At 40.4% G+C, this 14,409-nt stretch overlaps 1 protein-coding gene across 2 annotated transcripts in view; it reads right to left on the bottom strand.

The window, feature by feature from the left end:
- The window catches only part of ptprub (protein tyrosine phosphatase receptor type Ub), a 375,002-nt gene that overhangs the window by 24,305 nt on the left and 336,288 nt on the right, over positions 1 to 14,409 (bottom strand). For both annotated transcript variants that reach the window (XM_065011362.1, XM_065011367.1), the window contains exons 22-24: positions 9,397 to 9,551; positions 8,880 to 9,015; positions 8,414 to 8,563 (exon numbers count right to left, since the gene is read on the bottom strand). In XM_065011362.1, coding sequence (XP_064867434.1) covers positions 8,414 to 8,563; positions 8,880 to 9,015; positions 9,397 to 9,551 — 441 coding nt within the window. The remainder of the gene's footprint in view (positions 1 to 8,413; positions 8,564 to 8,879; positions 9,016 to 9,396; positions 9,552 to 14,409) is intronic.

The following is a 14,409-nucleotide window of genomic DNA, read 5'->3' as shown; positions in this document are numbered from 1 at the left end:
TTTAAATAGCTTAACAGCACTCTGAAATAGTCAGAGTTCAAAAACAAATTGGAAAAATTAGGCCAGCCTCATGCATAATGAACACAAATGTTATGAACCTTTGGGAAAACAAACGTAAAACTGAATATTTTGCACCTATTCCCTTTGAGGAACATTAACAAGCATTCCACCCTAATGACATAAAACAATATGAACATAATAGTTGGATCATTAATGCACTACATCAATAATAGATCTGGGAAATGCTGATCTTAGTGATACTGGCTGGTATTGGCTCTATCTGGGCTTTGTGATAGATACGGCATGAGCAAAATATAGGTAGAGGTTTTATTGAGGTTGCACTTGGCATACATTGCATGGATCCTTTCAGAAGGAATGTCAGTTGGGTGAATTTCAGGATCAAAAGGGATTCACATGACCATCTAACTTAGGAAAGAACTAACAACCTGTAATCAAAGACCACATTTCCTCCCCAGCCTAAGTAATAAATCGTCAAGTAATGAAAGTGGCATAATTGATTTGGATTGTATAAGGAAAAACACAGTAAACAGTTCAAGTGTGCCAGGTGTGAGGGCCATCACCGACGCAGAGGACCGGGTGATCTCGCATTCCCGAGGCCGACGTGAGTAAGGTATTTAATCATGTAAACCCCCGCAAGGCCGCGGGGTCCGATGGTATTCCAGGACGCGTACTCAGAGCTGGCAGGCATATTCATGGTAATTTTCAACTTCTCCTTGTTCTAGTCTGTAATCCACACGTTTTAATGACCATCGTCATTCCTGTTCCCAAGAACTCTATGGCTTCACGCAACAATGACTACTGCCCTGTGTCATGTAAAAATTTCTCCCAGCGTGAAAATGTTCCCAGCTCAATTATTGCACGTGCATCTCTAGGTGGATGGCTGAGCTCCTGCGGATGTTTCTCTCACACCCTCACTTGAAAAGCTGTTCTGTGGGAACAAGCATTTGCTTTACACATTTGCCAATCAATGGTGGCCAGGAGTATTGACTCTCACCAATCAGAAGCTTGTTGAGGCATGAGGTCAGCATATAAATACCCGGACTTGTGCGTCGAAGTGCTGAGGGTTAATGTGAGGAGAGATTTTTTTGCGAATGCAATGACTTGGGCGCTACGTTTTCGATTGACAGTGCATATATTTGTTAGTTAGCTAGTTATACAAACAGTTAAAACTGCACACCTCTGAGAACAAGCCATCTCAACCAGTTTACAGCTAATTATGCTAGTTAGCTAGATAAATCCAGGGCAAAGGGATGTGAGAGAAACGAGCTCAGCCATCTACACAGACACTCATGCAATTATTGACTGGGAACATGTTGTGAAAATGTTTACAACATGACATCACAATCAGAACGATTTGGAACTATTTCAAGCTGGGAAGATATTTACATGACACCCTGTAGCACTCATCTGTACAGATGTCATCTGATTACAGATGCCGTTCTGATTGTGATGTCATGTATATATATATATATATATATATATATATATATATATATATATTTTGTAATAATGACAATTACAACAATACTGAATAAACAATGAACACTTTGATTTTAACTTAATACATCAAAATCAATTTAGTCTCCAATAAATAATGAAACATGTTCAATTTGGTTTAAATAATGCCAAAACAAAGTGTTGGAGAAGAAAGTAAAAGTGCCATGTAAAACAGCTAACGTTTAAGTTCCTTGCTCAGAACATGAGAACATATGAAAGCTGGTGGTTCCTTTTAACATGAGTCTTCAATATTCCCAGGTAAGAAGTTTTAGGTTGTAGTTATTTATTATAGGACGATTTCTCTCTATACCATTTGTATTTCATATACCTTTGACTATTGGATGTCCTAATAGGTACTTTAGTATTGACAGCCTAATCTCGGGAGTTGATAGGCTTGAAGTCATAAACAGCGCAATGCTTGAAGCATTGCGAAGAGCTGCTGGGAAATGCAGTAAAGTGCTGTTTGAATGAATGTTACGAGCCTGCTGCTGCCTACCACCGCTCAGTCAGACTGCTCTATCAAATCATAGACTTAATTGTAATATAATAACACACAGAAATACGAGCCTTAGGTTATTAATATGGTCAAATCCGGAAACTATCATTTCGAAAACAAAACGTTTATTCTTTCAGTGAAATATGGAACCGTTTACGTATTTTATTTAACGGGTGGCATCAATAAGTCTAAATATTGCTGTTACATTGCACAATGTTATGTCATAATTACGTAAAATTCTGGCAAATTAGTTCGCAACGAGCCAGGCGGCCAAAACTGTTGCATATACCCTGACTCTGCGTGCAATGAATGCGAGAGAAGTAACAATTTCCCTAGTTTAATATAGCCTGCTAACATGAATTTCTTTTAACTAACTATGCAGGTTAAAAAATATATACTTCTGTGTATTGATTTTAAGAAAGGCATTGATGTTTGTGGTTAGGTACATTTATGCAACGATTGTGCTTTTTTTTCCGCAAATGCGCTTTTGTGAAATCATCCCCCGTTTGTCGAAGTTGGCTGACTTTGTTAGGAAGAAATAGTCTTCATACAGTTCGCAATGAGCCAGGCAGCCCAAACTGCTGCATATACCCTGACTCTGTTCCACAGAACGCAAGAAAAGTGACACAATTTCCCTCGTTAAAATAAATGAATGTTAGCAGGCAATATTAACTAAATATGCAGGTTTAAAAGTATATACTTGTGTATTGATTTTAAGAATGGCATTGATGTTTATGGTTAGGTACACATTGGTGCAACGACAGTGCTTTTTTCGCCAATGAGCTTGTTAAATCACCCGTTTGGCAAAGTAGGCTGTGATTCAATGATAAATTAACAGGCACCGCATCGATTATATGCAACGCAGGACAAGCTAGATAATCTAGTAATATCATCAACCATGTGTAGTTAACCAGTGATTATGTTAAGATTGATTGTTTTACCTTGGCTCCTTGCTGCACTCGCATAACAGGTAGTCAGCCTGCCACGCAGTCTCCTCATGGAGTGCAATGTAATCGGACATGATCGGTGTCCAAAAATGCCAATTACGGATTGTTATGAAAACTTCAAAATCGGCCCTAATTAATCGGCCATTCATATTATTCGGTCGACCTCAATTTGAGAGGCTAGTTGTGGGCATACATCAACTCCATCATCGCAGACACCCTAAACCAACTCCAATTTGGATATCACCCCAACAGCTCTATAGACGACACAATCTCAATTGCACTCCACACGGCCATCACCAACCCTAGATAAGAGGCACAGTATGTGAGTATGCTGTTCATTGACTACAGCTTAGTGTTAAACATCATTGATCCCTTGCAGCTCGTCACCAAGCTTAGGACCCTGGGACTGAACACCTCTGTCCGCAACTACATCCTTAATTTCCTGACGGGCTGACCGGAGGTGATGAGGGTAGGCAACATCACCTCCGCCCCACTGACCCACAGGGGTGTGTGCTTAGTCTCCTCCTGTACTCCCTGTTCACCGACGACTCAAACACCATCATCAAGTTGCTGATGACATGACGATGGTAGGCCTGATCACCGGCGACGATGAGAGAGCCTACAAGGAGGAGGACTGTGACTTGGCAGTGTGGTGCCTGAACAACAACCTCCCTCATCAGTAAGACCAAGGAGTTGATCCTTGACTATGGGGGGGAGCTGCAGTGGAGCGGGTCGAGAGGTTCAAGTTCCTCGGTGTGACTTAAAATGGTCCACACACACTCTCACAGTCACAGTCACAGAGGTTGAAAATGTTTAACATGGGCTGTCAAATCCTCAAAAAGTTATACAGCTGCACCATTGAGAGCATCTTGACTGGCTGATTACTGCTTGGTATGGCAATAGCACCACCCTAAATCGCATGGCGCTACAGAGGGTGGTGTGGACAGCCCCGTACATGACGGGGACAGAGCTCCCTGCCATCCAGGACCTCTATATCATGCAGCGTGAAAGGAAGGCCCAGAGAATCGTTAAAGACTCCAGCCACCCAAGCCATAGAGACTGTTCTCTCTGCTTCTGTATGTGGTACCGGTGCATCATGTCTGATACCAACAGACTCCTGAACAGCTTCTATTCCCAAGCCATTAGACTGCTAAATAGGTAACTAAAGAGCTAACAACATGGCTACATGGATTATCTAAATTTACCCTTTTATTTTATTTTTGCACTACACACTCACAGGGCGTTACACACTCATGCACACCGACACTTCAAAACACGTACAAACACTCACTTCATCATTTGCTCACACACACATAATATGCACTTGCAACTCTGTTTATCATATATCCTGATGCCTAGTCATCTTACCCCTAAAGTGACATTATTTACCTCTATCACTCCAGTATTCCTGCACATTGTTAATATGGTACTGGAACTGACTGACCCTGTAGATAGTATGCTTACTTTCTCGTGTTCTTCTTATTTCTTATTTTCCATGTGATTTTGTTCTACCTTATGTTATTTTTAGGATTACATTGTTGTTGATGACTGTATTGTTGGGTTTAGCGCTTGCAAGAAAATATTTCACTGTACTTGTGCACGTAAAATTAAAACTTAAATGGGGGGATGCGTGTGGGCCTATTCCAGTATGAAATGCAGTACTTTGAAATGCGAAACCTTGAATCTATGCTGCTGCTCTTATAGTAGAGTCAGTAGACAGTACCGTTTGGAGGGCTAAGAGAGGAAATTAATGCATGTGGGAACACACCTGGTGCTCCTCTGTCCTAATCAGAATCAAATAAAGTGCTCTGAGACCATCACATTCCCAGCTTCCCACAAATTATGGGAGATTTGAATGACAATCATACACTTATAAAAGTGAGAGGAAACTGGAATCGATGTTTTGCCGTTCGCATATGCACACACATGCAAGAAGACAGGCAGGCACGCATACATACGCTCACATTCATGCACTGATGCACATACACCTGCACCAGACCTTAAAAAAATTATTAATTTTCTGAGATCTTTAATTCAATTTTTTTTTTAAAGTAGTAGAGTAACTATTTGTTCCCCCAGAACAATTTTGCTGTGGGAAAACACAGTTAATTTGGAGGTGACTACAACCATTTGTGCCTGGGTAATAAACTGTAATTACTTTCGGAGCAGCAAAATATTTGTATTTGTTATGGATCCCCATTACTCAACCATGCACCTTAGAAGCTGCTGCCCCATGCACATAGACATGGAATCACTGGTCACTTTAATAATGCTTACATACTGTTTTATTCATTTCATATGTATATACTGTATTCTACTGTATTTTAGTCAATGCCACTCTGACATTGCTGGTCCTAATATTTATACATTTCTTAATTCCATTCTTTTACTTTTAGATTTCTATGTATTGTTGTGAATTGTTAGATACTATTGCCCTGTTGGAGCTAGGAACAGGAGCATTTCGCTACACCCGCAATAACATCTGTTAAATATTCTATATTTCATGGGGTCTATCAAAATTAAGGAAGTTTATACAATTTTAAAAACATTACAACACAATCACAACAGATTTCACAACACATTAAGTGTGTGCCCTCAGGTCACTACTCTACTACCACATATCTACAACACAAAATCCATATGTACGTGTGTGTATAGTGTGTATGTTATCGTGTGTGTTTATGCATGTCTGTGCCTGTGTCTCGTCACAGTTCCTACTGTTCCATAAGGTGTATTTGTATACGTTTAAAAAAAATCTGATTCTACTGCTTGCATCAGTTACTTGATGTGGAATAGAGTTCCATGTAGTCATGGCTCTATGTAGTATTGTGCTTCTCCTATGGTCTGTTTTGGACTTGGGGGCCGTGAGGAGACCTCTGGTGACATCCCTTGTGGGGTATGCATGTGTGTCCGAACTGTGCGCCAGTTGGTCAAACAGACAGCTCAGTGCATTCACCATGTCAATACCTCTCACAAATATAATTAGTGATGAAGTAAATCTCGCCTCCACTTTGAGCCAGGAGAGATTGACATGCATATTATAAATGTTAGCTCTTGGTGTACATTTAAGGGCGAGCCGTGCTGCCCTGTTCTGAGTCAATTGCAATTTTCCTAAGTCCTCCTTTGTGGCACCTGACCACACGACTGAACAGTAGTCCAGGTGCGACAAAACTAGGGCATGTAGGACCTGCCTTGTTGATAGTGTTGTTAAGGCAGCAGATCAACGCTTTATTATGGACAAACTTCTCCCCATCTTAGCTACTGTTGTATCAGTATGTCTTGACCATGACAGTGATCCAGGGTTACTCCAAGCAGTTTAGTCACCCCAAATTCCAGCAAATATTCTTTACATCATAAACATAAGAATCCCTACAAAACGTCTTGCATGACCTATAATAGACTATATTAGGCCCAGTCTTTGGAACTTTGGGTTTCCTAGATATTAGCATGTTGTTACATAATACTTTGGTAATAGTTTTTTAATTGCAGAGCAATTAGCTGAGAGTTTGTCACTACTGTACACAAGAGAAATAGTGACTGTTCCTTATTTCACTGTAACAATTCCATTATTAAGCAATTTCCAAAGTCCTATGTAACAACAATGTTGCTATTGTAATAATCAAAGTTACTATATTACTTTATGTCTCACTCATGAAAATATGTCTTGTTCATTTTGAAGCAGCAAAAGTGGTCTACTCTAATGTCCCTCGTGCATTTTATTCTAGCTGTAGGCTAAGACCTATCCAAACCATGCACTTATGATCATATATTTATACTAATTCAACTACCGTAAAACTTCAATCAATATCCCAGGTGTTTATTTGATGAAATCACTGAACACAAAAGTTTGCTTATCAGAGGAAGGCTTCTACCTGAGCCAGGTGTCTACTGCACACCGCTTTTGCTGATTTGCATGGTTAATCGTTTAATTTCAGCATTAATTTCCATCATTCTATTATATATATATAGTTTTTCCTGCACTAATCTGTTTTCATTTATATACTGTCACGTTTCTTTTGTCTTAGTATTCCTCTATAAACAAAACAACAGAGGGCGATCGGACGATTTCTGGGGGTCTGTTGACAACTTTTTTGCTTGCCAGTTAGCTAGCAGTTCTCAGCTGTTAGCAGCCAATGCCTAGCTGTTTCTTACTGGAGATAAAAAACTTGTTGAAATATGTAACGTAACAATTCTAACATTTAACCTCAAAACATTCATGGTAATTCATGGTAACCTCGTAAATAATTAATTTAGACACGTTTATTTGCTGAAATGTGTGTCGTTGCCAGGCTATTAAAAGGGACTGTCACGCCTTGGTCTTAGTATTTTGTGTTTTCTTTATTTATTTGGTCAGGCCAGGGTGTGACATGGGTCATTGTGGTGTGTTTTTGTCTTAGGGGTTTTGTGGGGTGTCTACGTAGTCTATGGCTGCCTGAGGCGGTTCTCAATCAGAGTCAGGTGATTATCGTTGTCTCTGATTGGGAACCATATTTAGGCAGCCATATTCTGTGATTGTTCCTGTCTTTGTGTTTGCACCAGATAGGGTTGTTTCGGTTTTCATTATTTCATTTCATTATTTTTGTAGTTTCTGCATGTATAGTTTTTCCTTCATTAAAATCTATCATAAATCATCATCACGCTGCATTTTGGTCCGATCCTTGTTCTACCTCTTCGTCAGAGGAGGAGATAGAAGAGAGCCGTTACAGGGACAGGCAGCTATTTGAGATGCTGCCTTTAATTGAAGTTGTACAGTTGTAAAAGTGTTTCAGTCTTCATCAAATGTTTGCAATCAAATATATATGTTTAGTTTTTAAATAACTTGCATATCTTCATCTCTTCATATTCATATCTTCAAATATTATTTGGTTTTCTGAAACATATCAAAATACTTAAATTGTTTTTCTGAGACCTGTAATTTGAATATCAAGGAAAATAGTTGACTTTTAGTTTAAACTCTATATAAAATATATTTGATAACCTTGAATATTTGAAAAGTTGGTATTTTCAAATAAACTACAAAATACAACTATTTTCACCTTGGTTCTGATGTGCACACACGCACCTTTTTGTCAGCTCTTCCGCATTGTAACTTCTTTCTCTCTACACCATCTGTTGACTTTTAAGAGCTTGTGCCACTTAGTGATTGACTGTATTTTTCCACAAGAGTGCTGTTTTAAATCAGTCTAAATTGTCCTGTTTTCTGCTACAATGTGCTGGGCTTCTGAACCATCCAGCATCGTTACATCAACTGACTTCAGGTCAGACACAACTTCTGTCTGATCCCCACCAGTCCACCAGCAACAAAGTCATAATATCCAACAGTGCTTCAATTTAGTATTCTAGGTTGGGGTTGTGTTGTTTTGTCTTAACCTTTTCTGAGAAGTCACTGAAAACAAATAGTATTTCACAACGAAACAGAAGGTGTATTATTCCATTCCGGTGTGTGACTGACCTGGAACTCTTCTCGTAGCTGGGAGGAGTTGCTCTGAGAGTCCACCCTCAGCATGTCTTTGTAGGTGAGGGCAAACTCATTCACCAAAATGGCCGTCTCTCCACACAGACAAGCCTCCAGGATGGCATCATGGATGAATATGTACTGCTCCTTCAGATAGAGAGAAAGGGGGGAGGGAGCAGGGTATGGATAGAGAAAGAAGAGAGAGAGAGAGGGGAGAGAGAGAACAGAGAGAGTAAGAACATGAAGAACATAGGATGATATCACAAAGAAAGTGGGTGAGGAATGGTACAGAGGACGGGGGGGGGAGTGTTAGAGAGAAAGCGAGAGGGAGAGAGATAAGAAAGAGAGAACAGGGAGAGTTAGAACATAAAGAACATAGGACCGCATCACAAAGAAAGAGTATGAGGTGTGGAAGGGTGGCGGGAGAGAAATATCATTATGTACTGTAGACCAGCCCATTCACCTCTGTCTGGATCATGTTAATGCGTCGTGAGCACAGGGTTTTGACACAGTTGTAGATGTCCACCACGCCCTCACACTCGGCCATGTCCAGCATGACGTCCAGCACGATGTAGCAGCCTGTGCGGCCCGCCCCCACACTGACACAGGGAGAACAGCATGTCACTCTCACTGAACTCTGACCCTTTAGAACAAGCCTTCACATACAATATTGTAATAACAGTGTACAGATAAGGGTCGAAAAGCAACTCGTGGCTCTCTCTTTCTTTGGGTGACATGAAAATAATAGAATCAGGGCTAGGGATGGATGCAATTCCCCTATACAAGGCTTCAACCACAGCAGGTAAAACTGGCTGATATTAGCGTCCTACTCATAACGTAAAACTGATTAAAATTATGTCATTTCAACCAGTTTTGCCCACTGGGACGAAGCTTTAAAAACAAAGTAGTAACGGTTACATGAGTATTGACAGCTAGCAGGAAGTGGTGTACTGCAGTGTGCGTTGATTGGAGGCTGGTACCTGCAGTGGACGACCACGGGTCCGGCATCAGGGGGAGTGGATGCTTTGACCCGCCGTATGAAGGCCAGCAGGCCTGTGGCGTGGTAGGGAACCCCATGCTCCGGCCAGGACGTGAAGTGGAACTGACGCACCTCGTGTTTAGCTGAGTAGCCCCTCTGGAAATACAACATCAGAATAATAAAAAGATTACATGAGTTACAGAGCCTTCAGAAAATATCATAACCCTTGACATTTTGTTGTATTACAGCCTGAATTCAAAATGGATTAAACATGTTTTTTTCCCTCACCCATCTACACACAATACCCCATAATGACAAAGTGAAAACCTGATTTTAGAAATGTTAGAAAATGTATTGAAAACCAAAAACATATATCTAATTTACATAAGTATTCACACCCATGGGTGAATACTTTGTACATGGGTGAATACTTTGTAGAAGCAACTTTGGCAGATATTACAGCTATGAGACTTTCTGGGTAAGTTTCTAAGAGCTTTGCACACTCGGATTGTGCAAAATGTTGCCCATTATTCTTTTCAAAATTCTTTAAGCGCTGTCAAATTTGTTGTTGATCATTGCTAGACAACCATTTCAGGTCTTGCCATAGATTTAAGTAGATTTATATCAAAACTGTAACTCTGCCACTCAGGAACTTTCACTATCTTGTTGGTTAGCAACTCCAGTATAGATTTGGCCTTGTGTTTTAGGTTTGTATTCCAAGGCATAGAAGGTATTGGAGTGGCCATCACAAAGCCCTGACCTCAATCCTACGGAAAATTTGTGGGCAGAACTGAAAAAGCATGTGCGAGCAAGGAGGCCTACAAACCTGACTCAGTTACACCAGCTCTGTCAGGAGGAGGGACAAAATTCAGCCAAGTTATGGTGGGAAGCTTGTGGAATGCTACCCGAAACATTTGACCCAAGTTAAACAATTTAAAGGCAATGCTAGTAAATACTAATTGAGTGTATGTAAACTTCTGACCCACTGGGAATGTGATGAAAGAAATAAAAGCTGAAATAAATCATTCTCTCTCTCCTATTATTCTGACATTTCAAATTCTTAAAATAAAGTGGTGATCCTAACTGACCCAAGACAGGGAATTTTTACTAGGATTAAATGTCAGGAATTGTGAAATATTGAGTTTGAATGTATTTGGCTAAGGTGTATGTGAACTTCCGACTTCAACTGTATGTAAACTTCCTGTACAGTACAAAAATAAAGGTGTATGCGTGTGTATAAAGAGTATGTTTGTGTTGCTTCACAGTCCCCGCTGTTCCATAAGGTGTTTTTTAAATCTGTTTTACGACAGTCACTTGATGTGGAATAGAGTTCCATGTAGTCATGGCTCTATCTAGTACTGTGTGCCTCCCATTGTCTGTTCTGGACTTGGGGACTGTGAAGAGACCGCTTGTGGAATGGCTTGTAGGGTATGCATGGAATGTTCGAGCTGTACGCCAGTAGTTCAAACAGACAGATTGGTGCATTCAACATGCAAGTATTACTGAAGTCAGTCTCTTTGTGGCACCTGACCACACGACTGAACAGTAGTGCTGTTAAGAAGGTAGAGCTATGGGACAGACTTCATTATGGGACAGACTTCTACCCGTTTTAGCTACCCTTGTGTCAATATGTTTTGGATACGGCAGTTTACAATCCAAGGTTACTCCAAGCAGTTTAGTCACGTCCACTTGCTCAGTTTCCAAATGATTTATTACAAGGTTTAGTTGAAGTTTAGGGTTTAGTAAATTATTTGCTTTTAGTTATAGAAATATGTAGGACTAACTTATTCCTTTGCAACCCACTCTGGAAATAACTGGAGCTCTTTGTTAAGTGTTGCAGTCCTTTCAGTCGCTGTCGTAGCTGACATGTACAGTGTTGAGTCATCTACATACAGTGGGGCAAAAAAGTATTTAGTCAGCCACCAATTGTGCAAGTTCTCCCACTTAAAAAGTAATTTTCATCATAGGTACACTTCAACTATGACAGACAAAATGAGAAAAAAATCACATTGTAGGATTTTTAATGAATTTATATTAAAATTATTGTGGAAAATAAGTATTTGGTCACCTACAAACAAGCAAGATTTCTGGCTCTAACAGACCTGTAATTTCTTCTTTAAGAGGCTCCTCTGTCCTAGACTCGTTACCTGTATTATTGGCACATGTTTGAACTTGTTATCAGTATAAAAGACACCTGTCCACAACCTCAAACAGTCACACTCCAAACTCCACTATGGCCAAGACCAAAGAGCTGTCAAAGGACACCAGAAACAAAATTGTAGACCTGCACCAGGCTGGGAAGACTGAATCTGCAATAGGTGCGCAGCTTGGTTTGAATAAATCAACTGTGGGAGCAATTATTAGGAAATGGAAGACATACAAGACCACTGGTAATCACCCTCGATCTGGGGCTCCACGCAAGATCTCACCCCGTGGGGTCAAAATGATCACAAGAACGGTGAGCAAAAATCCCAGAACCACACGGGGGGACCAAGTGAATGACCTGCAGAGAGCTGGGACCAAAGTAACAAAGCCTACCATCAGTAACACACTACGTGCCAGATGTGTCCCCCTGCTTAAGCCAGTACATGTCCAGGCCCGTCTGAAGTTTGCTAGAGAGCATTTGGATGATCCAGAAGAAGATTGGGAGAATGTCATATGGTCAGATGAAACCAAAATATAACTTTTTGGTAAAACCTGAACTCGTCGTGTTTGGAGGACAAAGAATGCTGAGTTGCATCCAAAGAACACCATACCTACTGTGAAGCATGGGGGTGGAAACATCATGCTTTGGGGCTGTGTTTCTGCAAAGGGACCAGGACGACTGATCCGTTTAAAGGAAAGAATGTATGGGGCCATGTATCGTGAGATTTTGAGTGAAAACCTCCTTCCAATCAGCAAGGGCATTGAAGATGAAACGTGGCTGGGTCTTTCAGCATGACAATGATCCCAAACACACCACCCGGGCAACGAAGGAGTGGCTTTGTAAGAAGCATTTCAAGGTCCTGGAGTGGCCTAGCCAGTCTCCAGATCTCAACCCCATAGAAAATCTTTGGAGGGAGTTGAAAGTCCGTGTTGCCCAGCAACAGCCCCAAAACATCACTGCTCTAGAGGAGATCTGCATGGAGGAATGGGCCAAAATACCAGCAACAGTGTGTGAAAACCTTGTGAAGACTTAGGGTATATAGGGTATATAACAAAGTATTGAGATAAACTTTTGTTATTGACCAAATACTTATTTTCCACCATAATTTGCAAATAAATTCCTTAAAAATCCTACAATGTAATTTTCTCGATTTTTTTTCCCATTTTGTCTGTCATAGTTGAAGTGTACCTATGATGAAAATGACAGGCCTCTCTCATCTTTTTAAGTGGGAGAACTTGCACAATTGGTGGCTGACTAAATACTTTTTTGCCCCACTGTACATAGACACACTGGCTTTGCTCAAAGTCAGTGGCATGTCGCTAGTAAAGATTGAAAAAAGTAGGGGGCCTAGACAGCTGCCCTGGGGAATTCTTGATTCTTCCTGGATTATGTTGGAAAAGCTTCCATTAAAGAACACCCTCTGTGCTCTGTTAGACAGGTAACTCTTTATCCACAATATAGCAGGGGGTGTAAAGCCATAACACATACGTTTTTCCAGCAGCAGACTATGACCGATCACGTAAAAAACGCACCGAAGTCTTACAAAACTGCACCCACAAGCATTTTATTATTCATTTTTCTCAGCCAATCAGTCATTTGTGTAAGTGCTGTGCTTGTTGAATGTCCTTTCCTATAAACTTGCTGAAAGTCTGGTAGTCTAGTGGTTATAGAGCATTGGGCCAGTAATTGAAAGGTTGCTGGATTGAATCCCCGAGCTGACGAGGTAAAAAAAGCTGTTGTTCTGCCCCTGAGCAAGGCTTTAATCCACTATTCCTTGGGTGCTGAAGAAGATAATGTCAATTATGGCAGCCCCCCCACACATTTCTGATTCAGAGGGGTTGGGTTAAATATGGAGGACACATTTCAGTTGAATGCATATTCAGTTCCCCTTGTCAAATTATTTACTGTAAAATAGCATTGTACCTGGTCAAACAATTTTTTCCAAAAGTTTACTCAGGGTTGGTAACAGGCTGATTGGTCAGCCACTTGAGCCAGTAAAAGGGGACTTTGCTAGTCTTTGGTAGCGGAATTACTTTTGCTTCCCTGCAGGCTTGGATGCACACACTTTCTATTAGGCTTAAATTTAAAATTTGGCAAATATGAGTGCCAATGTCATCCGCTTATAATCCTCATATATTTTCCATTCGAGTTGTCAGACCCCGGTGGCTTGGAATTGTTGATCGAAAACAATAATTATTTCACCTCACCACACTCACTTTAAGGAATTCAAAATTACAATGCTAGTCTTTCATCATTTGGTCAGATATACTTGGATGTGTAGTGTCAGTAATATCATTCGGTTTTGTGATGAACGATGCATCTGATTTAAATGAGCGGAGTTGGCTTTTTCCCCCAAAATTTCATTTTAATGTGCGCCAAAGCTTTTTACTATCAATATTCATGTTATTTATCTTTGTTTCATAGCGTAATTTATATTCTATTTAGTCACATGATTTCTTAAATTTGCAACACGTTTGCCAATCGGTGGTGCAGCCAAATTTATTTGCCATTCCTTTTGCCTCATCCCTCTCAACCTTCTATTCCTCATCAATCCATGGGGATTTAACAGTTTTTACAGTCATTTTCTTAATGGGTGCATGCTTATTAGTAACTGGAATAAGCAATTTCATAAACGAGTCAAGTGCAGTGTCTGTTTGCTCCTCATTACACACCACGAACCAACAAATATTCTTCACATCAACAACATAGGAATCACTTCAAAACTTATTGTATGATCTCTTATACACGATATTAGGCCCAGCATGTGGAACTTTGGTTTCCTAGATATGGCTACTATATTGTGATCACTACATCCAATGGATTTGGATACCGCTTTAAACCACATTTCTGCAGAATTAGTAAAGATGT

This window comes from Oncorhynchus nerka, linkage group LG3, assembly GCF_034236695.1.
Source record: "Oncorhynchus nerka isolate Pitt River linkage group LG3, Oner_Uvic_2.0, whole genome shotgun sequence".
Classification (NCBI taxonomy): Eukaryota; Metazoa; Chordata; class Actinopteri; order Salmoniformes; family Salmonidae; genus Oncorhynchus; species Oncorhynchus nerka.
This window is presented reverse-complemented; position numbering and strand designations above follow the sequence as displayed.